Genomic DNA, 27,813 nt, shown 5'->3' with positions numbered 1-27,813 from the left:
ATACCAGGGACCAGTGACAGCCCATACATGACATCACCTCGCCATGTTGTGTGTGTAGCGTCTCCGAAGAAAGAGTATGCCGAGTAGTGTGGGCGTGTCCCCCGCAGGAGCGGCCATTGTAGGTCCCCCGAGTAGTGGGGGAGTGTCCCCAGCGGCAGCAGATGGTGTAGGGGTGATTACACAGAATGGGCGTGGTTAGAAGCGAGTGATGCAGTGTGCTGTGGTGCCTGCCTCTCCTCTGCGCTCTACTCCCTGCGGGATCCGGAATTGTGCTCCGCTCGGCTGTCGGCACCCTCCATCGGCTGTGCCCCTCTGCCCTGCTGGTAGTTCCACCTCAAGGGGCAGCTGCTTTGGGCCCCACTACAATGACTGGGCCCAGGGCAGCTGCCCCTTTTGCCCTGCGTTAAAGACGGCCCTGAACTGCCCCCATTTTATTATCAATTTAGGTAGTTTACAGTACATGAAATCAAAACTGAAAAAGGAGATTAAAAAAATAAAATAACCGACATCGTATTTGTTTTTAAATAGCAATTTCAGGTAACAAGCAAAAGAAAGTAACCATATCCCCCAAACACTGCAGAGGTGCCAAAATACAGTCCGATTTCCTAAAAGGGAAAATATAGTTTATTTTTAATGAGCACTGATCTATCACTGCAATGTTTACCTTAAAAGGTATGCGACTTTCATATTTGCACCTGTTAGCTCTACCATATTTTTGTTAATGTATTAAATATAGAGATTTGTAGATAAGCTGCTAAGGTGACTGAAGGGAACATGTAGTGAGTAAAATATATGAACTGCCATGCTGACCTTCTTCTAATTCTGGCCATAGATGATCCTATTTCCCCAACAGTCAGTGTTGATGGTGGAATCCCTCCCATGGAGCTGCTGTGTTCTCCCAGTGGGGGGAGCCATCTCTGCCAGGAGAACACAGTGATTATTGCTAGAGGCTATAATCACATGAAAAATCCGACAGTGTGGTTGTACCCAAGTTGAGCGATCAACTGCACAATCAGCCTGCCAATACATGGTTTGAATCTTGGCCAGTCCCTGCTGAACCAGCCAAGATTCAAACCATCTACGGCCGATTTAGGAATATGTTGTCCCTAAAAAAAGCATGCATATTACAGACTCAAAGTGAAGTCAGAACTCCTGCATAGGTTTTCAATTTCAATGCCTCTAAAAAAAGTACCAAAGCCAGGTAAATATTTTCAGCCATAGCAGCCTCCATATTTTCTCTCATCCTGGATTACCTTCAAAGTGCCCCAGATTACATTAAAAGTGTCTGTCACAACAGAGTCTGTGAAAGAACAAGCATGAAGCTTACCTTTTCTTGTCTTGAAATGCTGCCTTGCTTATGAGGTGCTGCAGATGTATTCTGTATTGATGTACAAGCTGGTAGGAGGAACCACTATGTGCGGCGGGAGGAGCGGGTATTCAGACACCCGGAAGCAGAAAAAAAAATGGGCATCGTGGTTTGTTGTGCATGGGGCTGTGCAGCCGCAGACTGGTCAGAGTGCCCATGTTCACAGCCAGAAGTGCCCACAATGAGCATCAGATCTGGACCATGGAGCACAGAAAAATGGTCGCATGGTTTGATGAATCAAGATGGCAAGCCGACAGTGGCAGTGTGATGCTTTGGGCAATGTTCTGCTGGGAAACCTTGGGTCCTGCCATTCACATGAATGTTACTTGACAAGTGCCACCTACCTAAACATTGTTGGTAACAAAGTACACCCCTTCATGGAAACCGTATGTTGGCAGTGGCCTTAGGCCAAGGATAATGCGCCCTGCCACACTACACAACTGGTTTAGGAATGGTTTCAGGAGCACAAGTTTGAGGTGCTGACCTGGCCTCCAAATTCTCAAGATCCCAATCCAGTCGAGCATCTGTGGAATGTGCTGCAAAAACAAGTCCAATCCATGGAGGCCCCATCTGTAACTTACAGGACTTAAAGTGGTTGTAAACCCTGTACAACCAATTTTACCTACAGGTAAGCCTATAATAAAGGCTTACCTGTAGGTGCCATGAATTTCTCCTAAACTTGCATAGTTTAGAAGACATTCACTGTATCCACATGTGCCGACATTGACATGCGCACTGAAGAAACTGCTCGCTCGTGCCTTTTCTTCAGCTGCTGTGCTGTTACCGGCGGGAGTGACATCATCACAGCTCCGGCCAATCACAGAGCCGGAGCCCGTGAACCCAAAAGTAACTCCGGGACGACATGTCGCTGGTCATAGCAGTGTGCCGGGACCGCTGCAAAAGCATCGTTCTAGGGTATTTCATAATGAGCTAGTATGCATACTAGCTCATTATGCCTTTGTCTTGCAGGTTTGTTTTTTTTTTCAATCTGGGTTTACAACCACTTTAAAGGATCTGCTACTAACAGCTTGGTACCAGATACCATAACATACCTTCAAAATTCTACTGCAAACCATGCCTTGAGGGGTCACGGCTATTTTGGTGACAAAATGAGGTGTTTTTACTACAAAAGAAAGAGAGACCTACTCAATATCTGGTGAATGGTCATAATGTTATGGCCGATTATATGTATAATTTGTAATATACACCAAACAATATATAAATCTCTTTTTCATGTATATCTTAAAGTGATTCTGTCACCACAAGATCATTTTTACAAAACAGACCAACTGTAAATGAAGCATTTTTATACTTACTTTTACAGTTGACTGTGTACTACAGATGTTCTACTTTTCCAGGTGTGTGATCTTGTTCCACCTCCAGCCACTGCAGTGTCTCCCTCCAGCTTATATGTCACTACAGGAACCACAGCTGGTGGTGAAGCAACAAATCTGACTTATCTGATGGTCAAATACTTGCAGCAGCTGGGGAGTGGAGATACAATGGCTTTTTGACACACAGGCCACAGAAAGGCAATTAAATACTTCTTATACAGGTGACCTATTTTGTAAAAGTGACGTACTTTAAAAAACAATGTTAAAACGTAATTATTCTTATACTTGTACACTTTATAAGATGCCGGCAAACAGCTATCATGCAGCTCATTGGAGGTGGACTGCGGGTGTACTTCTCGAAGCATGTGTTGTGCATCCTCCCCTCCCTCTTTCTCTACTCCCTATAATCACCAATCATTTTCACACTTTCAATACAAGTTTGCGATGATCAGTGGCTAGGAGAGACTTGTTGGTGCTGCCATTTTACATAAGCTTTTCTGTATGGCAGAGAAAAGGAGCCTTTAGTGGGTACTTTGGAATCTCCTCTGATACTGTATCATTGATAGGATAGAGTAGATAGACTGATGCACCACAGCAATGCCTAAATGAAAGCCCTGATCAGGTAAGTCGTGTATATTCTGTGCATCTGAAGACTTCTTTGTAGTCTAGACTGGAGTCCATTTTTAAACATTGCTTTCAGCTGTCTCAGCACCGGTTAAAATTTAAATCTAAAAAGTGAAATCAATCTTAAATTAATAAATCCCCTGGCTCAGTGACAAACGCGGCTCAGTAGATTTCTTGTAATTACTGCACAAAAAAAAAATATCTTCCCCCAAAGGCCAAATAGCAAATATGCAGCACACCTTGTACAAGTATATACAAATGTCTTTAAGAACAGCCAACACAAAATTAAATCTACTTTATTCCAACCTGTTCCACAACATCTGCTCTTCTTCTGACTGTTATGTGCAGCACAATCTAATGCTGGTGACAGTTGCATTATGTCTCCCTTACAAATTAAATAAGATCCCATGATATCATATTCCAAGAGAGGCCATCAGCACAAGCCTGGTGTCTACACAGGGTATAGAGCTCCCACAAATCCGTTTTTCATGTTCTTGAGCTGCATTCCCTCTCTAGAAAGTATTTTCTCTGTTCTTCTATTCCATTCTGCAAAAGGGAGAGGTCCACACCTTCAATGCAATTTAGCAACCGGGCACACAGTACAAGATGGGTATCTGGAAAACAAGAATAAACCATGGAGTAATGAAAAGAATATAGGTATAAAAGGATATCTTCAACTAAAACTGGCTCCATGTAGTTTCGGTAGACTGGAGGAAGATCTGTAAACTTTTGATACTTGAATACCAAAAGGAAATACCCCCATGTAAAGTGTTTGTAAAGCCAACATTTTTTTAGAAATTGAAGAGTGCTGGTAGAAAAGACCAAGTAGTCCATCAATTTTGCCTCATTTAAATAAAAAAAAAAAAAAAAAAAAAAAAAAAAAAAAGAGTCATCCTTTATCCTTTTTGTCTGAGTATAAATCTACACTATATTAACAAAAGTATTGGAACGCCTGCCTTTACACGCACATGACGTTTAGTAAGGTCCATAGGGTTCAATATTGAGTTGGCCCACCCTTTGCAGCTCTAATAGCTTCAACTCTTCTGGGAAGGCTGTCCACAAGGTTTAGAAGTGTGTCTATGGGAATGTTTGACCATAGCTTGGGGCTTGCCCCTTCCTGTTCCAATATGACTTCACACCATGCACAAAGCATAAGACATGGATAAAGACATGGATGAGCGAGTTTGGGGTGGAGGAAATTGACTGGCCTGCACAGTCCTGACCTTAATCCAATAGAACACCTTTGGGATGAATTAGAGCAGAGAATGCAAGCCAGGCCTTCTTATCCACATCAGTGCGTCCTGACAAATGTGCTTTTTGAAGAATGGTCAAACATTCCCATAGACACACTCCTAAACCTTGTGGACAGCCTTCCCAAAAGAGGTAAAGCTATTATAGCTGCGGGGGGGGGGGGGGCAACTCAATATGGAACCCTATGGATTAAGACTGGGATGCCATTAAAGTTCATGTGCGTGTAAAGGTAGGCGTCCCACAACTTTTGGTAATATAGTGTTTGTAGAAGCCATGTGTTTCTATACTCGCTTGGATCTGTGCACACCTAAGAAGACATTTTTTTTTTTTTCTAGTTATGCAAGAAAAGAAGTAGTGGAGAATGAGAAAAAGGGGAGTAGGGGAATGGGAGAGAGAGAGAAGAGGGGGAAAAAAAAAAAAAAAAAAAAAAGAAGAAGGGGGGGGGGGTTGAAGGGGCTCAGCACTGGGGAGCAATTAAAAACAAAAAATACGGAAAGGAGGCAGCTAACCCGGTATGAGGCCGGAGTGAAGCAGTTCATGCATATTGAGGGTATTTATCAAAGAAACGAAAGAGGTCCCACCTGGGAAGTAGAACCACTTGGTCTTATGTTCCTCAACATTGTCCCGAATGACAGAGGTCAGGTCCTCCATTTGTTCAATGTCATTCACTCTTGCGATCCATTGGGCCACCGTCGGGACAGTTATGGCACTCTATTATTATGTAGATTTTACACAGCATCCCATCTTTTGTGGAACTGGGGTTGTAAATATAAGGGTTTTATTTGCCGAAGGATTTGAATTTCTGTCCATCAAGTCTAGAGATTTACACAGCTCTGCCAGGACAGCAGACCTGATTTTTCACCATTGCAGTTCAGTAATACTTACAGGACTTGTCCCACCCCCAGCCTGTTATTTGACATATTGGGATGCCTGCCTTTACATGCACATGAACTTTAATGGCATCCCAGGCCTAATCCATAGGGTTCAATGTTCAGTTGGCCCACCCTTTGCAGCTGTAACAGTTTCACCTCTTCTGGGAAGGCTGTCCACAAGGTTTAGGAGTGTGTCTTTGGAAATGTTTGACCATTTCCAAAAGCACATTTGTGAGGTCAGGCACTGATGTAGATGAGAAGGCCTGGCTCGCAGTCTCCATTGAGGTCGGGACTCTGTGCAAGGCCAGACAAGTTCCTCCACCCCAAACTCACTCATCCATGTCTTTATGGATCTTGCTTTGGGCACTGGTCCAAACCATTTGGTGAAGGGGGTTTATGATGTGGGGTTGTTAAGCGATTTTTGCATCCCAATACTTTTGGTAATATAGTGTATGTTTGCCCCAAGTGTATTTAACCACTTCAGGCCCTAGGCCTTAATCTCCCAAATACCTTTGAGCGTCAAAGCAATTTGTTTCAACAATGTCGCAGTTCTGCACATTGTACCTTTTAGCATTTGTAGTCGAGCCCAACATATACAAATGGCATTTGCCTATATTTTTTTAAAATGCAACATTTGCATAATATGTGAATACCCATTACCACAGGTTTAATGCAAAATATAATGAACTAAGGTGGCTGGTAAATTATCACATTACTGCAATTTTTATGTAGCTCAAAGTGAACGTATGCGCTATACTGTAGGAGTTACCACTATGACACTACATTGGGAAACACGTAGAGATATTGCTAAAAATTTGAATGCCATTGCGTTTGCTTACGTGAAGAATTTGATGTTCAACAGCAGGGTTTTACCGCTCCCCCAACCACTAGTGTGAACAAGCCCTTACTGTTCACTGATTCTCTACCTCTACTGGATATCTGTACCCTGCATGAATTTCTCTTTCTGTAAATTAAATCTTTCTAAAGGTTTGTTTTTTTTTTCTCCTGCTAGTTGGAGGTCAAGTCCCTATGTTCCTGATTCTGATACGGAAAATGCTGTTATCCTGAACCTTATTCTCACCATTCATGTATTTAAAGTGACACTAAACTCATTTTTTTTTCCATCTCAGTTGTTCTAAAATAATAAGTATACCATGGTCATATTTTTTTTTTGTTTGTTTTCAGGCTTCTTTTTTGTCCTGTGCATGCTCCTGATCTTCCACTGACTCACCTCACACCTATTAGAGTAGAGTGAGCAGAGCCATTATTTCTGGTCACATGCCTGGCTCTATGCATGCTACAATTCCCATAGGGTTGAATGTGTCTGCAGGTGTACGTGTAGTTTAATATAGGACCAAGCAGGAAAAGATGGCTATGTTAACATATACAAGGGGGGCATGGAGAACAAATGTAGCCACCCTAAAACGGGAAGACTGAGAATATTAGAAAAAAAGCTTGCATTTGAGAGATGAAAATGAAGGAAGAGTGAGATAGAAGGTACATTCTACCTATATTTAAACTTACTTCATTTACAAAAAAAAAATAAGTGAGTTTAGTGTTACTTTAAGGCTACTTTCACACTGGGGCAGTGCTGGCGTTATCGGTAAAATGTTTTATCTGTGTTTTACCGATATTATAGTGGCACTGCTTTTCGGGTGGTAGCAAGGTGTTTTTAACCCCCAAGGAATTAAAAAGGGGTTAAAAAGCGTTTCAAATCGCTTTTCTGGTGTTTCGGAAGCGGTGCCCATTCATTCCAAATTGGCAGGGGCAGTGTACACACAGCCTCAAAGATGCTCCTTGCAGGACTTTTTTTTATGTTTTATCCCTCAGACCTTTCACCATTTTTGTTGCTGGATCTCATTGGAGTGGATTTACGAAAACTGGAGTGCAAAATCTGGTGCACCTCTGCATAGAAACCAATCAGCTTCCAGGTTTTTTGCCAAAGCTTAGTTGAACATGCTGAACTTAGAAACTGATTGGCTACCATGCACAGCTGCACCATTCAATTTTAGTAAATTAATCCCATTCTATCATATCACTATCATTTAAGTGAGATGGACATGATATTCTACACGAGTTCTAACTAAAGACCTATAAAGAGGAATCAAGACCTCCTTCCTCCTGCTGGTGACCCCTCTAATGATAACTAAAGATCTACAGATGTGCTCATAAGTTTTATATAATTAAATGCGTATTTAAATGTATTATGTATTCTGACAGCGTTTAATATTACTAAATACATTTACTTTGTTTTTTTTCTTCCATTGAAATAAAAATAATTGGTTTTCAAAATTTTTACAAATAAATATCTGAAAAGCCTGGAGCAGAACCAATTGCCTTCAGAAGTCACCCAATTAGTAAATAGGGTCCACCTATGTGTAATTTATTCTCAGTTTAAATACAGCGGTTCTGTGAAGCCCTTGGAGAACCTTAGTGAACAAACAGCATTATGAAGGCCAAGGAACACACCAGACAGGTCAGGGATAAAGTTGTGGAGAAGTTTAAAGCGGGGTTAGGTTATAAAAAAAATATTCCAAACTTTGAACATCTCACAGAGCACTGTTCAATCCATCATCCGAAAATGTAAAGAGTATGGCACAACTGCAAATCTACCAAGACATGGCCGTCCACCTAAACTGACAGGCCAAACAAGGAGAGTATTAATCAAAGAAGCAGCCAAGAGGCCCATGGTAACTCTGGAGGAGCTGCAGAGATCCACAGCTCAGGTGGGAGAATCTGTCCACAGGACAACTATTAATCCTGTACTCCAGAGTGGCAAGAAGAAAGCCATTGTTGAAAGAAAGCCATAAGATGTCCTGTTTGCAGTTAGCGAGAAGCCATGCAAACATGTGGAAGAAGGTGCTCTGGTCAGATGAGACCAAAATTTAACTTTTTGGCCTTAAAGCAAACCGGTATGTATGACGGAAAATAAACACTGCACACATCTCCTCTGTGAAACGTGGTGGTGGCATCATCATGTCGTAGGGATAATTTTCTTCAGCAGAGATAGGGAAGCTGGTCAGAGTTGATGGGAAGATGGATGGAGCCAAATACAGGGCAATCTAAGAAGAAAACCTGTTAGAGTATGCCCCTAAACATACAGCCAGAGTTACAATTAAATTGTTTAGATCAAAGCATATTCATGTGTTAGAATGGCCCAGTCAAAATCTAGACCTAAATCCAATTGAGAATCTGTGGCAAGACTTGAAAATTGCTGTTCACAGATGTTCTCCATCCAATCTGACAGAGCTTGAGTTATTTTGCAAAGATGAATGGGCAAAAATGTCACTCTCTAGATGTGCAAAGCTGGTAGAAACATTCCCAAAAAAGATTTGCAGCTGTAATTGCAGCGAAAGGAGGTTCTATAAAGTAAAATCCCAATAAAATACATTTATGTTTTTGGATGTAAAATGAAGTCCACGATAGAGTGCTCTGGCTGCTGTGTTGTCCGAACAACACAATAGTAGAAGAGAGAATGGCTGGCAACTCCATGTCCATATCAAATGTAAATACTTTTATTGGCACAAAAAATACAAAAGCAGAAACGTTTCGGCACACTGCCTTGATCACTGCCTGTAGAGGAATCAGGACCTCCTTCCTCTTGCAAGTAATCCCAAGTAGCAACATTCCTCAGCAAGTAGCAGTAGAACTGCAGCTATACTAGCTTCTTGCTGCATTCTCCAGGAATATATGCCAAATCTACTTAGGTCAAGTAATGTCTGTTACCTGGAATAAAGTAAAACAAGGTCTCCATGCTGTGGACATAAAGAATGTTAACAGCTATTAGGCTGGGACTACACTGTTACCATGCGTTGCGTTAAAGCAGCCCATTTGTTTGAATAGGCTGCCTAACCAAGCCAAAAAATTTGTATGGATAATTTTTGGCAGCGCATGGCGATGGAAGTGCATTAAAAAATGTGTGTCAGAGTGCCATGCACAATGAATGGCATCACATCACACGAACGCATGTAATGCACATTACCACAGTGCAACAGGGCCTTAGGTGTACAAACCCTGTATCAGTCCACCTAGAATATAAAAAACAATAATAGTGGATGAAGTTGTGTTTAAGGCCTTGTTCACAGTGTACTACAGTCAGGTCCATGAATATTGGGACATTGACACAATTCTTATCTTTTTGGCTCTATACACCACCACAATGTATTTGAAATGAAACTGCTTTAACTGCATACTTTCAGCTTTAATTTGAGGGTATTTACATCCAAATCAAGTGAATGGAGTAGGAATTAACAACAATTTGTATTTGTGCCTCCCACTTTTTAAGGGACCAAAAGTAATGGGACAGATTAACAATCATCCATCAAACTTTCACTTTTTAATACTTGGTTGTAGAGCTGCACAATTAATCATTAAAAAATCGTGATCTCGATTCACCTCCCCTGAAGATCTCTCCTGCTGGGTTTGCGGATTCTTTCATATAAACAAGTGGAGAGATTATCTGCTCACTCAGCTGTCAAAAGAAAGCATCCGGGCAGTCTGCCAAGTTTAGAACTTGAAACATTGTAACTAACTTCCTTCTTAGATCAAAGGGATAAACTTCTCTGTGTAAACAAATAACCTGGGCAATCTGCCAAGTTTTAAACAACATGCAAGGCTCGGTTCACATTAGGACGACTTTTCAGGCGACCTAGTTGCCTGACAAGTAGTGTCCCATTCAGTACAATGGAACCATTCTAATCGGAGCGACGCAAGTCGCTCCGACTTAGAAAAAGGTTCCTGTACTACTTTGGAGGCGTCTTGGGGCGACTTGCATAGACTTCTATACAGAAGTCGTTTTGCAAGTCGCCATGGCAGTTGTGTGCAGGTCGCCTCGGTGAGGCGACCTGCAAGTCGTGCCGCCCCCAGTGTGAACCGAGCCTAAATGCAGGAAGTTTAACCACTTAAAGTCTAAATCTTTTTCTGACACTTTTCTTAAGTTAAAATGAATATTTTTTGCTGAAAAAATTACTTGGAACCCCCAAACATTTTATATATATATATATATATATATATATATATATATATATATATATATATATATATATATATATATATATATATATTTTAGCAGAGACCCTAGGGAATAAAATGGCAATTGCTTCAATGCTTCAATATTTTATATCACACTGTATTTGCCCAGCTTTCAAATGCAATTTTTTGGGAAAAAATACACTTCAATAAATAAAAAAAAAAAAAAAAACACGAAACAGTAAAGTTAGCACAATTTTTTTTGTTTTAATGTGAAAGATGATGTTACGCCGCGAGAATCGTGAGAGAATCGTGATCTATCCTCTAAGCAAAAAAAACGTGATTCTCATTTTAGCCAGAATCGTGCAGCTCTACTTGGTTGCAAATCCTTTGCAGTCAATTACAGCCTGAAGTCTGGAACACATAGACATCACCAGACGCTGGGTTTCATCCCTGGTGATGCTCTGCCAGGCCTCTACTGCAACTGTCTTCAGTTCCTGCTTGTTTTTGGGGCATTTTCCCTTCAGTTTTTTCTTCCCTAACTGAAATGCATGCTCAATTGGATTCAGGATTGACTTGGTCATTGCATAACATTCCACTTCTTTCCCTTAAAAAACTCTTTGGTTGCTTTCTCAGTATGCTTCAGGTCATTGTCCATCTGTACTGTGAAGCGCCGTCCAATGAGATAATATTGCCCAAAACACTTCAGAATTCATCTTGCTGCTTTTGTCAACAGTCACATCATCAATAAATACAAGAGAACCAGTTCCATTGGTAGCCATACATGCCCACGCCATGACACTACCACCACCATGCTTCACTGATGAGGTGATATGCTTTGGATCATGAGTAGTTACTTTCCTTCTCCATACTCTTCTCTTCCCATCACTCTGGTACAAGTTGATCTTGGTCTCATCTGTCCGTAGGATGTTGTTCCAGAACTGTGAAGGCTTTTTTAGATGTTGTTTGGCAAACTCTAATCTGGCCTTCCTGTTTTTGAGGCTCACCAATGGTTTACACATCTTGTGGTGAACCCTCTGTATTCACTCTGGTGAAGTCTTCTCTTGATTGTTGACTTTGACACACATACACCTACCTCCTGGAGCGTGTTCCTGATCTGACCAACTGTTGTGAAGGGTGTTTTCTTCACCAGGGAAAGAATTCTTCAGTCATCCACCACAGTTGTTTTCCGTGGGCTTTCGGGTCTTTTGGTGTTGCTGAGCTCACCGGTGCGTTCTTCCTTTTTAAGGATGTTCCAAACAGTTGATTTGGCCACACCTTATGTTTTTGCTATCTCTCTGATGGGTTTGTTTTGTTTTTTCAGCCTAATGATGGCTTGCTTTACTGATAGTGACAGCTCTTTGGATCTCATATTGAGAGTTGACAGCAACAGATTCCAAATGCAAATAGCACACTTGAAATGAACTCTGGACCTTTTATCTACTCCTTGTAAATGGGATAATGATGGAATAACACACACCTGGCCATGGAACAGCTGAGCAGCCAATTGTCCCATTACTTTTGGTCCCTTAAAAAGTGGGAGGCACATATACAAACTGTTGTAATTCCTGCACCGTTCACCTGATTTGGATGTAAATACCCTCAAATTAAAGCTGAAAGTCTGCAGTTAAAGCACATCGTTTCATGTCAAATCCATTGTGGTGGTGTATAGAGCCAAAAAGATTAGAATTGTGTTGATGTCCCAATATTTATGGATCTGACTGTATATCGTAGGTCAGTGCAGGGCCGTGTTTACTCACACTGGGATGCACAGGTGCTCTGTGCATCCCCATGCAGACAGTCTCACTGATGTATATTGGTTAACAGTGGCAGCATGGACACAGTCGTTGTGTTCCAATATGACATCTGTGTGGGCGCGTGTCCTAGAACTCACACTGTCTGTGTTCAAGGACACACACCCACACATATGAATGCCAGATTGAGACACCGCGGCTATGTTCGTGCAGCTGCTATGTCCCAATAGACATCAGTGGGATTGCCTGCACGGAGATACATTGAATACCTGCGCATCCCCATGCGGGTAAACTCAATTCTAAACGGGCATACGGTATAGTATGTCCTGTTTGCTTAGTGCCTAAATCCTGTAGACTTACCATTCCCAGATTCTAGCTCGCCCAGTGCCATGTAATATGATCCGAGACGGGGAGAAAATGGTTCCACAAAATTGGTGTTCACATGAAGCTTGTGCTGAGCTGCTGAGTGCTGGGCTGCGAGTACTGCCTTTGATTGAGTGAAATCATAGCTGCTAAGCCTGCACACAGAAGAGATACAAGTACTAGGTTACTGCATTACCTTCAGTTATCAGAGCAAAAATAAAATGCCTATAAAACCAATTATTATATACTAACAGTTGAAAGTCCTGCTACAGTGGCTAATGTTCTTAAATGTAATCAATACAAAATGGGGAAATTTATGAAAACTGGGGCAGACATAATCTAGTGCTTCTGTGAATGGCAACTAATCAGCTTCTATCTTCAGGTTGTTCAGTTAAGCTTTCAAAATGAAACATAGAAGCTGATTGGTTGCCATGCACAGCTGCTCCAGATTCTGGATGCTGCAGCTTTAGTAGATTCCCCTCAACCACTTTTCCTGGTGCCTCCATGGCAGCATAGCAATGGTTGGTTGCTCCGCCCCCGACCAACCCACAGGACCACTTAACTCTATAGATAAAAGAGTTGTTCCCTTCCACCGGTATTCTTTTCTCTGTCCTCATTCCTGCAGGATCATGATTAGCCCTACCTCACCGCTATATGGTGCGACCATTGCAGGTTCATGCTCTCCTGCAGTATGAAGTCCCATTACTTGGGCTGCTAAAGGCACCAGATAAGTATGGGAGCCCATTTTTTTGTGAATCTTTTTGGGGGCCAATCTAAAGGATACCAGGAGCCTACCATTCTCCTCTATCTTCCTTTTACATGTCTCACTCACTGTAAATGAGCAGGATATTTGTTCCACCTTTTTCTGTCCTCCATGTGTCTCCTGACAGCGTTCCCCGTATGTCCCATTGAGCTTCCTTCCTTCCTGGTTGCGTCAGCGATTCACGCATGCCGCTGGGCTCTGCTTTGCCTGTTTGGGGGGGTCTGGGGCGGAGTCACGGCATGACGTGGTGCATGCGCAGTATCGCATTGAAGCTAACAGGGGCCATTTTGGTATACCCAGAGTGGCTCTCTGATATAAAAGAGAGTTTGGATTAATTTGGCAGCCAGCTGTCAGAGGGAAGACATCTCCAAAGGTGTCTTCTCTGTCTTTCCCTCTCCCTGGAAATTATGGCGCCTAACCAAGGTACTTGATGGGGGTTTTGTGTATAGTATGTATGTATTTATATATATATATATATATATATATATATATATATATATATATATATATATATATATATATATATATATATATATCTTTTTATTTTTATACATCAAATTAATATTTTTTTATTCCCAGCTGCCCCTAGTAACCTGATGCCGCATCAAAAAGATCCTCAACATACCACTAGGTAAGGGCTGCAACAGTCAGGTAATTTTTTTTTTTAAAGAGAGCATCTCGGGCAGGTTGAAACACCTTTCTTGTTTCTATTTTTTACTATAGCCCGCACCACAGATCATCCCGCAGATCATCCCGCATAAATTCTCTGGATAAGAGGTCAAGGGGTCACAGAAGCTCGGGTCATTCTCACTCATCCTTGACTCACGCCTCCCGCAGTGGTCGGAGGTCACCCCAACATGCCTCAAGTAGGCATGAATCCCAGCGCAGGCCTGTACATCCAGGAAATAAAGGCATGTTGGGTGTGTGGGAAACAAGCCCTCCCTGAAAAATTAGTATGTGGTCAGTGCCTCCTAGAAGCCACAGGAGATAAAGAGACAAACAGGAATCCATGTACTCAATTAAAAACCTGATCAAGGATTCAATCTGGGAGTTGGCTTTATCCCAAGACCAAATAACCCCTCCCATGGGAGAAAGAGTAGAAAATACACCCACTCATCAACCTGATCCAGAAGTTGATTCTGAAGATGAGACAGAAACAGTGGAGGAAAATGCTTCAGCATTTGACTACGCTCTAGTCGAACCATTTATTGTCGCAGTTAAGGACGCGATCCAATGGGAGGAAGATCCAGAACCTCCATCTAAAAACGAAGAGATATTTTCCTCTCCTGAAGAAAAAAGTTATCAACCTTCCCCTTAATGGAGGAAGTCAAGGAGGTAGTTACGGATGAATGGCAGAAGGTGGACAAGAGGCCCATCGCCCACAATCGCTTTTTGACGCTTTATCTGATGGCAGAGGCAGTTGCTCAGCTTTTCGACTCCATACAAGCTGTAAACGCTTCAATCATGAGGTTAGCCAGAAACACAACACTACCATTAGAAGATGCAGTCTCCTTCAGGGATGTCCTTGACCGAAGATTTTAAGAAAACTTATCAAGCAGCAGGAGGAGCTTGCAAACCAGCAGTGGCTCTGACCTCGATTTCTAGGGCTACCAGAGTGTGGTCAGATAATATCGAGACAGCCCTCATACAGGGCGTAGGCTCAGATGAAATCATCAAGGCACTGGATGAGTTGAAGTTGGCCTCAGATTTCATGGCAGAAGCGGCCAGTGATGTCCTGAAATGTTCGTCCAGGGCTATGCTGTATTCCATCACGGCCAGAAGAGCGTTATGGCTAAAACCATGGTCGGCAGGCCCAACTTAGAAAAAACCTTGATTTTGCATTCCATATGATGGGAAAGCTCTGTTTGGCGATAAGATGGATACAGCAATTACCAGAGTCACAGGGGGGGGGGGGGGGAGAGTGATCTAATTCCTCAGGACAGAAATAGAAGGAAGGAAGATATTTGCAGCATGCCCAGGTGTCCAACAAAGAGCAAAGGATTCCAGGGCATACGGCCCAGGTATGGAGTACAGAAGAGGCTGGAAAGGCTCGCAGGCCACCTTTCTGAAGTTGGGGAAGCCAAAAGCCTCAACACTGACGGTTGAGAGCCAGAAGTCTTTTTGACTCCCTGCCCACCCAAACCGACCCAGTGGAAGCTCGACTCAGGGCATTTTCCCAGGTTTGAGTGGAAAATTGCATGGATGAGTGGGCGGTCTCCAGGATCCTTCAAGGACATTTCTGGAGGTTCAGAAGCCGCCCTCTACCCTTTTCCTTCCAGCCCACCAAAACCATAACTTCCAGGGAGAAAGAAAGAGGTCCTTCTTCAATACGTTCAAATTCTTCTTTTTCAACAGGCAGTAATACTAGTTCCGGATTCGGAAAAACGTTTAGGGTTCTATTCCCCAGTCTTTTTAGTCCCAAAGAAATGGTGGGGTTGGAGGCCCGTGCTGGATCTGAAAAGGCTGAACAGATACATTCATGTGGACCACTTCAAGATGGAGTCCCTAAACACAGTGATTTTGTCAGTACAACCGGGAGATTGCATGGTCTCTATAGACCTCCAAGACGCATATCTTCACATACCTATCCAGCTTCAGTTCCAGCAGTTCCTTCGGTTCAAAGTAGGCAACCTACATCTCCAGTTTCAATGCCTTCCCTTTGGAATCTCAACGGCACCCAAGACCTTCACCAAAGGTGCTAGTGGCATTTTTCTGTTTTAAAAAAAAAAAAAAAAAAAGGTGCTAGTGGCGATCTTAGCTCCCCTTCAAGAGAAAGGGATAAGGGTTCTACATTATTTAGACGACATTCTCATTCTATCCCAGCACAAAGAGATCCTGGAAATACATGTACGAATGGTCCTAGACACATTTTAAGCTTCTCCCTATAAGCATATAATGTCTTTGCGCTTAAAAGCACAAAAACAGCTCTCTTATATAATGCCAGGAAAGCGCGCTTTGTATCTCTCCAAGTAACACAGACTGATGCTGGTATCACCTTGAGTTTAGCAGAATCCTCGAGAGAATAGCCAGCTCCTTTTAGTTATACTATCTCCTATTAGCTTTTAGACAATCCCTGAAAACCCTTATCTTCAGAGAAGACTACCCTACCCACACCTAACAACTGTTTTTTTTTTCATTTTCTCCATCAGCTCACCCCCCACAGTTATTACCTTTTGTTTCTACTTGACCCTCCCTTCTAGATTTTAAGCTCTAACGAGCAGGGCCCTCTGTTCCCTCCAGTATTGAAAGCGTACTGTCTGCCCTCATGTTGAAAAGCGCTGCGCAAACTGTTGGCGCTATATAAATCCTGTATAATAATAATAATAATAGTAGTAATAATAATAATACTATAAACATGAATAACAAAAGGAAGGTGGCGGCTTCAGAATCTGCCAGACACTTGTATTCTTTCAAAAGAACCAATCACACACACACATGTATATATTCAAATAGAAATACAGTAGTGACGTGTGCAGATGATGATGTTCAGGGCCATGCGGCAAGCCTTTTGTAAGACACAAAGGATGTGGCTCTGAACACGATAGTGTGCACATTCCCACTGCTACCAATGACGCAAGCCATACTCTATCATGGTTCAGTGGGCGATAATTTTGTATGGTTATGCTAAAGTTCCCATGTACGCAGATCTGCTTACTTAGGAGTTTAGATGCGGTCGCCATGGAGTGGCCAAGTCCCTTGGTCAGGCATAAACAAACATCCTTAAAAGAGCAAACAAATCTGCCGTGGCAATGGGAAGGTTTCCGCAGTCAATGATCTTCCACCAACGTCTGTATGTGAGAATACCCTCACATGAGCGTATTACAGCAAAACTGACACTAGGGGACATCTGACAACAATAACGTGGATGCCTCCTGTTTGCTCTCTACCCAAAACTGTATTACAGTATAAAAAACAACTGGAATTAAATTTAAAACAAACATACTTCCAAACATGAGTCAAAAGACCCCAAGCTCCTCGCACCAACTTCCTGTTGCACACTTGCAAAGAACTTCCTGTTGTAGATCACAGCTTGTAAAAAACTTCCTGTCTTCTCAGCTCTAAAAAACAATCTAACTGGTTTATTTAAATATCAATGAACAGGAAGAGGGAGGGGGAGGGGAAGCCTAGTTTAATATTATGTCTATCAAGACATTAAAAAAATCTATGGCACAACAAAAGCCAAAAACAAACTCCTGCAAAAAGATGGCTCAAGGAAGTCAACCAAAGCCTCTCTTTTCTACTGCAGGCTATATAATACAAACATCTGCTAAAGCGACAAACCCAAAACAATTAAATAAAAATAACACACACCGAAGTTAGTAAATTCAGTGCAAAGTAGAGATTTTCACTTAAAAGGAAATGGTGCCTAGAGAAAAAGGTGGTGGCTCAGAACGCATGGCAACACACACACACAAAAGGAAAACAAATAAAATCCTTAAACTGCGCCTCTACAAACCAAAAATCACCTTTTTAAACCTGGCCCAAAAGCAGAGCTATTCCACCCATAACACAAAACACAGCAGACACAAAATGGTAGTTGCAACAAACGAACATCAAGTTATGGCCACATGGCGACCACAAGAAAATGGGCGATGAAAGCTGGGCCGCATGGCAGACAGCAAAATGGCCAACGACAAAAGGGCCACACTAAAACACCAACACATGAAATGCAGTTGCTGATCCCACCAAAACCAGCACAAACCAAGATTTCTTCACTAGAAACGTAAACTTCTCCCCACAAAATTACACATTTGAGACACCAAATGAACACTTGCAAACATTTTTCTACACAAAAACTGACTAAAACAAATGAGCAACACATAACCATAGACACAGCCTTTAGGCTATATACTACTAGGGATGAGCTTCGAGTTCGAGTCGAACTCATGTTCGACTCGAACATTGGCTGTTCGCAAGTTCGCCAAACAATTTGGGGTGTTCGCGGCAAATTCGAATGCCGCGGAACACTCTTTAAAAGTCTATGGGAGAAATCAAAATTGCAAATTTTAAAGGCTTATATGCAAGTTATTGTCATAAAAAGTGTTTGGGGACCTGGGTCCTGCCCCAGGGGACATGGATCAATGCAAAAAAAAGTTTTAAAAACTGACGTTTTTTCAAGAGCAGTGATTTTAATAATGCTTAAAGTCAAACAATAAAAGTGTAATATCCCTTTAAATTTTGTAGCTGGGGGGTGTCTATAGTATATATAGTATAGTAAAGGGGAACTGTCTCTTGTCATTTTTAACATTTTTGACAGTTTTTTAGTGAAATGGTAGGGGTAGGTACCCCCTTACCATTTCACACAGGGGGGGGGCGGGATCTGGGGGTCCCCTTGTTAAAGGGGGCTTCCAGATTCCGATAAGCCCCCCGCCCGCAGACCCCCCACAACCACTGGCCAGGGTTGTGGGGATGAGGCCCTTGTCCTCATCAACATGGGGACAAGGTGTTTTGGGGGGGCTACCCCAAAGCACCCTCCCAATGTTGAGGGCATGTGGCCTGGTACGGTTCACGAGGGGGGGGGCGCTCTCTCGTCTCCCCCTCTTTTCCTGCGGCCTGCCAGGTTGCGTGCTCAGATAAGGGTCTGGTATGGATTTTTGGGGGGACCCCACGCCGTTTTTTTTTTTTAATGGCTTTTTTCCTTCGAAATGTCATTTTGCTGTCAGACTGTTCTAAACACAGGAAACATGCGCCCCTTTACAGGCATACTATAGACACCCCCCAGCTACGAAATTTAAAGGGATATTACACTTTTATTGTTTGACTTTAAGCATTATTAAAATCACTGCTCCTGAAAAAACGGCCATTTTTAAAACTTTTTTTTGCATTGATCCATGTCCCCTGGGGCAGGACCCAGGTCCCCAAACACTTTTTATGACAATAACTTGCATATAAGCCTTTAAAATTAGCACTTTTGATTATTCATGTTCGTGTCCCATAGACTTTTTGCGTGTTTGGACGAACTTTCGCATGTTCTCGTGCGAACCGAACAGGGGGGTGTTCGGCTCATCCCTACTAGGGACCTTAGCCAACCGAACAACACAGGCTCTTCAATCAAACAATGTTACATAAAGACACAAAATAACACGGCTCAAACATACACTCTTGTTCCCAAATAAAGTTCATATACTTTCTCTGGCATCAGCTTCCATAGGAACCAAACATTTGAGTGGTGCTTGCATGCATGATCTTTTCATCTTAAAACAAAAAGAGCTCCCCCCATGCTATTGTCTACAGGGAGTAGCCAACAGTCCCTATTGTAAGTGATGGGACAGCCATGCCTGGCCGCCCTTCCCCCGCTAAGCCACATGGCACACACATTCCAGGTTGCATTAAATGGGTCCCATAGCAGAGGCAAATATCTCAATCAATACTGACAAATCATACACAACATATGGTTACTTACACATAACAAACATACAATTACACAGCCTGCTCAGTCACACACGGCATTCACTTTAGGTTTGTATTAAATGGGACCTATAAGAGGATTTAAATATAGGTGCTTCCCCAATTAATATACCTACTTACATTGACAAAAATATAACCTACAATAAAAGTCCCGTCATTATACAGAAAGCGAAAAAAAAAAAAAGCTTTGCCTGGCAGATCTTACCCATACAGCGGACAGAGAATCAAGATCCCGAACACAGAACAGAAAAATGTTCAAAAAACTTGAAGTATGGTTGGCTTACTATAGGCCAGCCTTTGCTGGCCTGGTTCTAGATCATCATTCCCCCTCGAGGTCCGCTGAATTAGGATGATCTTTTGGCTTCCTTTCTGGCCCGCCATAAACTGTCTGGGAAATTTTAAGCTTCTCCCTATAAGCATATAATTTCTTTGTGCTTAAAAGCACAAAAACAGCTCTCTCATATAATGCCGGAAAAGCGTGCTTTGTATCTCTCCAAGTAACACATACTGATGCTGGTATCACCTTGAGCTTAGCAGAATCCTTGAGAGAATAGCCAGCTCTTTTTATTTATACTATAAACATGAACAACAAAGGAAGGTGGTGGCTTCAGAATCAGCCAGACACTTGTATTCTTTCAAAAGAATCAATCACACACACACACACACGTATATATTCAAATAGAAATACAGTAGTGACGTGTGCAGACGGTGATGTTCAGGGCCATGCGGCAAGCCTTTGTGAGACAAAGGACATGGCTCTGAACACGATCGTGTGCACATTCCCACTGCTACCAATGACGCGAGCCATACATTATCATGGCTCAGTGGGCCATAATTTTGTATGGTTATGTTATGGTTCCCATGTACGCAGATCAGCTTACTTAGGAGTTTAGATGCGGTCGCCATGGAGTGGCCAGTCCCTTAGTGAGGCATAAACAAACATCCTTAAAAGAGCAAACAGATCTGCCATGTCCACGGGAAGGTTTCCGCAGTCAATGGTCTTCCATTAGCGTCTGTATGTGCGAATACCCTCACACGAGCGTATTACAGCAAAACTGACACTGGGGGACATCTGACAACATACATTAATAAAAATTTCCACAACAATACCTATGGTGAAATGGGCCAGGTGGCATCTATAGGGATTCCAGTTGGGTGTCCTTGCACAGGGGAGGAAGAATCACCTGGGGCAGAGAATACTGATCACTCTCGCAATGAAGTCCAGCCTCTGGTGGTGGACAGAGCCATCCAACCTTCTGGTTCACTGCTTCCTTGGAGAAATGGAAATTTGATCCTCTTAGGGGACTTTAAAGGGGACACCTACTCATAAGTAATAGAGTATAATAAAGAGTGTAATAGATGTAGGTATGATTGCAAAAGTTTGGGTGTTTATTGGGGTAAGGATACGGGTAAATAGGGGGTACAATAGATGAGGCATAAGGTACAGGATACAAGTTATAAACATGGAAACATGGCAATACAACATGCAAAAAGATCCACAATCATGGGACTCCAGGTGTGTATGGAGCACACACCCAGAGAGTACCCGACGCGTTTCGAGATAAACTCTTCCTCAGGGGTGTCTGATAGGGATCAGCAAGCACAGAGGTATGTCTATAAATTAAAGAGACAATAATGAACAAGCTTCTGGTTCACTGCTTCCTTGGATCCACCTCGTGGACGATTCTTACGTCAGACGCAAGTCGGCTGGGTTGGGGGGGTATCAATCATCTTGGAGCTAAGGGCAGCATGGATGGCAATCTTACATCTTACATTTTTCTCAGAGGCAAGTTCTTACTACTTCAGATGGACAACAGGGCGGCAGTGGCCTATGTCCAGAACCAAGGGGGGACACACAGCAGATCCCTATCCAGCGAAGTAGCCCCCATTCTAACATGGGCTGAATTTAATCAATCTACGGGCCTCCTATATCCCAGGCCCCGAAAATCAATTGGCCGATCATCTTTCAAGATCATTCAGCAACAACAAATGATCTCTGAATCTGATGGTCTTCCACTGGATATGCCAGCAATGGGGCACTCCCCACATAGATCTTTTTGCCTCCCCACTCAATGCAAAGACGCCTCTATATTTCACAAGGTTCCCATAGGGCATCCCAGCAGGGGTGGATGCCCTAGTCCAGCCGTGGAACTTTCAGAAGGGATATTTATTTATTTATTTCAGGTACTTATATAGCGCCGTCAATTTATGCAGCGCTTTTACATATACATTGTACATATATATATATATATATATATATATATATATATATATATCACATATCACATTGTACATTCAACATCAGTCCCTACCCTCAAGGAGCTTACAATCTAAGGTCCCTAACTCACATTCATACATACAAGGGACAATTTAGACAGGATCCAGTTAACCTACCAGCATGTCTTTGGAGTGTGGGAGGAAACCGGAGTACCTGGAGGAAATCCACGCAGGCACAGGGAGAACATGCAAACTCCAGGCAGGTAGTGTCGTGGTTGGGATTCGAACCAACGACCCATCTTACTGTTAGGCGAGAGTGCTACCCACTACACCACTGTGCCGCCCTGGATATGCACTTCCTCCGACCCCTCTGATACTGAGGTTTCTCCAATGTCTAACAGCAAAGAAGGTCACAATTCTGGCAGTTATCCCGTACTGGCTGAAGAGACTGTGGTTCACGCTCCTATTCAAGCTGGCCCTGTGCAAACCACTTCCCCTTCCATGCATGGATGACCTCCTGTCTCAGGACAATTTCTTTCACCCACACCCGGAGATCCTAGACTTGAGGTCCTGAAAGTTGAGCGGAAGAGGTTGGGCGAATTAGGATGCTCACATAGTGTTATTCAAACAGTATTACAGGCAAGAACATCATCCACTAATTCTACCTACTACCGGATATGGAGGAAATTTATGGATCTGGCAGAGATCAATTAATTCAATCCTCTGAAACCCAAAGCCCAGAATGTACTACTCTTCTTACAGAAAGAATTGGACTTAGGTTTGGGCCTGAACAAGCTTAAAGTCCAGGTCTCAGCCTTGTCAGCCCTAACGGACACGCAGTGGGCATTGAACACACTTGTAGAGTGTTTTTTGAATGCAGTCCTAAGATTGCGACCTCCCAGGAAATCGCTATACCCCAAATGGGACTTAACTATTGTTCTGAATGCCCAATCAAATCCTCCTTTTGCACCCACAGAAGAATGCACTTTGGAGAATATTTCCTTGAAGGCGGTCTTCCTAATCGCCATCACATCAGGTCGCAGAGTGTCAGAGATCCAAGCACTAGGAACACAGGAACCCTACATTACCTTTTTTCCCCAGACATGGTGGTTTTGCAGCCCATTCATGAGTTCATTCCTAAGGTGCCTTCAGTCTATCATCTCAACCAGGAATGGGTTCCTCCAGCCTTTCAAGGAGGATCCAACCTCTCCGAAGCTGCATGAGTTGGATGTAGCCAGGTCCTTGAGGCACTATTTGGAACTTACACAACAGTTCCGCAAGGAGCAACGGCTATTTATTATCCCAAAGGGCGCAAAGAAAGGAATGGCAGCATCTAAAACGAACTTGGCTAGCTGGATCGTGAGATTAATCCAAAGGGCATATCACACTATAGTGTTGACCCAGCAGTTCTTACTTCCAGAGATTTTGGGAAAAAGACCTTGCAGTTATCTGTACTGTAGATTTAATTAAATTTCTTATTGCAGTACCCTCCCTGTAAGTGAGTTATTTACCATTGGTATGCTGCATGGAGGCACCAGTAAAACAGAAAATTGAATACTCACCTTTCCGTAATTTTCCTTTCCTGGTGCCTACCCATGGCTGCATACACCTTCCCTTCGATAATCCTTAATATTCTGGAGTTCTAGTTACAAGAATACCAGTGGAAGGGAACAACTCTTTTATTTATAGAGTTAAGTGGTCCTGTGGGTTGGTCGGGGGTGGAGCAACCAACCATTGGTATGCTCCCATGGGTAGGCACCAGGAAAGGAAAATTACAGAAAGGTGAGTATTCAATTTTCCGTTTTACAGCTGAACTCCAGGTATGGTCCTAATTGCATAGTTACATTGGTCCAACCTGACCCAATTAAAGGATATACATATCTCATTCCTAAAGGGAATTACAACCATTGTAGTAGCGGCCACAATCTTCAGAATCCCGGCGGTTTGTGAATGGGCACGGTGCATAGCGAATAACCCACTGTATTCACTATGCAGAAGAAAAGTTGCTTGCTAAACACCACCGACATTCACAAAACACCTTGTATTTTTTAAAATAAATATAGGGTATTCTCTGGTTGGACAAGATGGAGAGGCAGGGTGAAGATGTCAGGATCTTCACACCCTATATTCATTAAGAAGAAGGAAAGCCACTTGGCACATAACTTGGAAGAGAGTGGCGCCCAATGTAGTAGCAGTGACTACGTCAGTGATTGTCATTTTTCACAGCGATTACACAGGTATAACATATGCATACTTAAATTGGTCTAAGCTGTACCAATGTAACTATGCAATAACTATACTTTAGGCTTAAGGAATGTTCTGGTAGCAGTTTTAAGATGCACTTAGAAGGTCCTTATATACACCCACAGCAGCTTTCACTGCCTTCTGCTATGGCTAAATGTCAGGCTGTTCTGAATGGGAAAAGTACCCACACCCCCCCCATCTCACACACATTCCTTTTGGCCAATAAGGCAGCCCATCACTAGCTGGAAGTGTTGGAACTTTGCTGGATCAGATTAGCCTGGCACTGAGATATAGCAGAGAACAATGAGAACTGCTGCAGGCATATGCAGACAATTCTAAGTGCCTACAACTTAAACCTACTAGAAGCTGTCATTAGACGGTGTGTGCACTCAAGTCTTCACTTTTCAAAGGTTTTTCATTTTGCACCACAGTAAAGTGAACCTGTGCTCAGCCAACTGAGGGAAAACATATATACAGCAGCTCCATCCTAATGTCACAAAAAAAGTCAAAAAAAAAAAAAAGAGGAATTAGTGATTGCGTAAAAGGCTTTTGGGGAAACAATATTAATATAAGATGAAAAATTAGGCAAAGGTTCACTTCAAATCCACAAATTGTAGCTACATCTACGTGCCTGTTTTTCATTAGAACTAGTAAACTGACAGTGCTCAAGTAAGCAAAGGTTCACTTGCCATTTAAAGCCCAACTCTGGGATCTAAGCTCTCCCCCTTCACAGCCTAAATCCCCCCCCCTTTCTGCAGTGTTTTCTGCCATTTGCTTTTTACTTACCTTTTTCTGATTTCTTATCGGTCTTCTAGCAGTCCTGGATGATTCAGAGAGCAACGCTGACATGATGACCGCAGTGTCGCTCTACATCAAAATACTGTGAGTGTATGTGTGTGTACTCAGTACTCAGAATTTGGTGCAGCTGTGCATGATAGCCAATGAGCTTCTAACCTCAGCTTGTTCAATTAAAGGGTAACTTCACTTTTGTGGGGAAAAAAAAAATAGCAAATCAAGAAAAAATAATATAGCGCATACAATTGCGACACTAATCATTTTGTAATTGAATGTTATTAAAAATTACCTTTCCTTTTCAATCTGCGGCCAAAGTAATTTTCTGAGAATACATTGCACATAGGCTACCTGGAGTTTTCTATACACAGTGTGTACTGACCACTCCCCAGAAACATAATTTCCTGTTTGTGTGATTGGCTCACCAATTTTTCCAGAAGTCTGCCTAAGATACAAGTCAGATTTCAGGCATCCCTTGCAACAAAAATGACATTTTTTAAAAGATACTTTCACTAGGAACCCGTCTAAAGGGATGCAGGCCCAGCAGATTTCCTCATTAGTGTCCTGTAGCTCCACATCTGACAGTTAATTATGAAACCACTCCCATTAGATCTACTCAGAACAGAGGCACAAAGAAACACTCATGGGTTTCTTCAGAATAACAAAAGGAATCTGCAACAAAGTTTGTTATAATCCTTGCAATGTACATTGATCACCCAGAGGGGAATGTTTTTTTCTCGACAAAAGTAGAGTTACGCTTTGGCAATCAAACCTGGAAGCTGACTGGTTGCTATGCAGAGCTGCACCAGATTTTGCACTCTCCAGTTTTAGTAAGTCTCCCCCGGTGTTTTTAATGTCTTGGTGACATTTTAATAAATGATAATAAAAAAATAATAATGTCTCGAATTTGGGCTTTAAAATAAACTGCTCCCTGTCCTAGGACTCATATAAATGTTGGCTGAATTTAGGTTCAGGAGAGTCTATACCACTGACACCAGTCTTAAAGTTGACTCTGGAAATGTAACATAACATTACGCTCTCCATCAAGCTAGAATCATTTCTCTATGGAGATATTTTTTTTTTGGGTGGACCCCATTTAGATTTTACCTTCCATAGGTCCTCACAGTGGATCCAGAAGGCACTTTTCCTGAGACTATTTCCCATAGGTACTGATAATCTGCAGGAGCTGGTAACATCATGTTCCTCAAGTTCCTTTACCTACACAAGAAGGAGATTAAAAGTTAACTAAAAACTTCTTTGTGGCATATGATGACATACTGAGGGTCATTTACTATAGCGCCGAGGTGCCAATCACGCTAAAACAGTAATTCGGTATTTACTAAAAAAAAAATACTCCCAAAATCAAATTTACTATAGTTCTCTGAAACCAAATAGCGCCCAAACCCTTACTCTGCTAAAACCTGGAGTAGTGCACATGGAAATAATGTTTAGAGCATGATATAATTGCCTAAATGGTACTGAAATATGCGGTATATTATTTAAAGATAATCTGCTTTTAAACTGTGTGAAAAAGTGATTTCTACACTGAAATATCTTTAAAAGTCTGAGAAGAGATACATTCCCCGTTTTTGTACAACTAGGTGCCAACACAACTGAGCATGCTCAGACCTGCAAATAGCTCTCATATTATCTCCAATGTCTTTTTTACAGGGCGCTGTAGTAAATACCAAAATGAGTGCTGTGTTAACCACTTTTTGAGATTTGTTGATTGCAAGATAATTTTTCGGCGCTATAGTAAATGACCCCCACTATCTTTGAGCCTGACGATGAAGCATTGGGGGGGAGGAAGGAGGGAGGAGGGAGGAGGGAGGAGGGAGGAGAGAGGAGGGAGGAGGAGGAGGAGGAAGAGGACGACAAAATAGGGGATAGTTTTATGGCATCTTTATTAATAATTTTTTTTTTACTAGTAACGGCGGTGATCAGCAATTTTTATCATGACTGCGACATTATGGTGGGCAGATTGGACACTTTTGGCGCTATTTTGGGACCATTCACATTTATACAGCGATCAGTGCGATTAAAAATTAATTGATTACTGTGTAAATGTGACTGGCAGTGAAGGGGTTAACCACTAGGTGGCGCTGTAGGAGTTAAGTGTGTCCTAGGGAGTGATTCTAACTGTGGGGGGGTAGGGGCTATGTGTGACATGACACTGATCACCACTCCCGATTACAGGGAGGTGTGATCAGTGTTATTGAGCAAAACGGGGAAATGCTTGTTTACATTAGCATTTCCCCATTCTTCCTCTCCGTGAGACGGTCGCAGGTGTCCCCGCGGACATCAAGTCCGCGGGACCCGCGATCCCGCTCACACCTGCAAGCCGCCTCTTAAAGGGCAACATACAGGTACGTTAATCTGCCTGTACGTGCCCTTCTGCCGCAGTATATCTGCCTGAGGCGGTCAGGAAGTGGTCAAACAGTATAGACACTTATCTTTAAGTCCAGCAGGACTTATCTTTCTGACTAAAGTTCCACTTTAATATGTGTGGCCACACGTAGGGACAAATAGCCTCTCCACTGTCAGAATACAATAGCTCAGCAGGAGGCATCCCCCCCATCCAACCTTATAAGCGCTGCGTAAACTGTTGGCGCTATATAAATCCTGAATAATAATAATAATAATAATAATAATATGTGTGGATAAGAGAATCAATTTAGTTTCCTTCATTTACCCGCTGGTTGAACAAAAGAAAATGAATCATGTATAGCCTGCCTTGTTTGCACATATAGCATTTTATTTGACTCAGATTGGACCTAAATCCTCTTCCAGTCATCAATTTACTTGCTGAACAGGGGAGTAGTCTATCCTTAGTGCATTTTAAGATCTAGCTTCCTCG

General features: G+C 42.4%; 1 protein-coding gene across 5 annotated transcripts in view; it reads right to left on the bottom strand.

The window, feature by feature from the left end:
• Positions 1 to 3,604: 3,604 nt before the first annotated feature.
• The window catches only part of TEN1 (TEN1 subunit of CST complex), a 40,732-nt gene continuing 16,523 nt past the window's right edge, over positions 3,605 to 27,813 (bottom strand). For 4 of the 5 annotated variants that reach the window (XM_073606140.1, XM_073606138.1, XM_073606137.1 and 1 more), the window contains 3 exons: positions 26,064 to 26,174; positions 12,530 to 12,687; positions 3,605 to 3,938 (listed from right to left, as the gene is read on the bottom strand). In XM_073606140.1, the coding sequence (XP_073462241.1) occupies positions 3,811 to 3,938; positions 12,530 to 12,687; positions 26,064 to 26,155 (378 nt within the window). In that variant the 5' untranslated portion in view covers positions 26,156 to 26,174 and the 3' untranslated portion in view covers positions 3,605 to 3,810. The remainder of the gene's footprint in view (positions 3,939 to 12,529; positions 12,688 to 26,063; positions 26,175 to 27,813) is intronic. The other variant, XM_073606141.1, reaches the window with a different exon arrangement.

The sequence above is a fragment of the Aquarana catesbeiana genome, linkage group LG12 (assembly GCF_042186555.1).
Source record: "Aquarana catesbeiana isolate 2022-GZ linkage group LG12, ASM4218655v1, whole genome shotgun sequence".
Taxonomy (NCBI): domain Eukaryota; kingdom Metazoa; phylum Chordata; class Amphibia; order Anura; family Ranidae; genus Aquarana; species Aquarana catesbeiana.
Note: the sequence above shows the minus strand (reverse complement) of the source record. Positions and strands in the feature narration are given on the sequence as shown.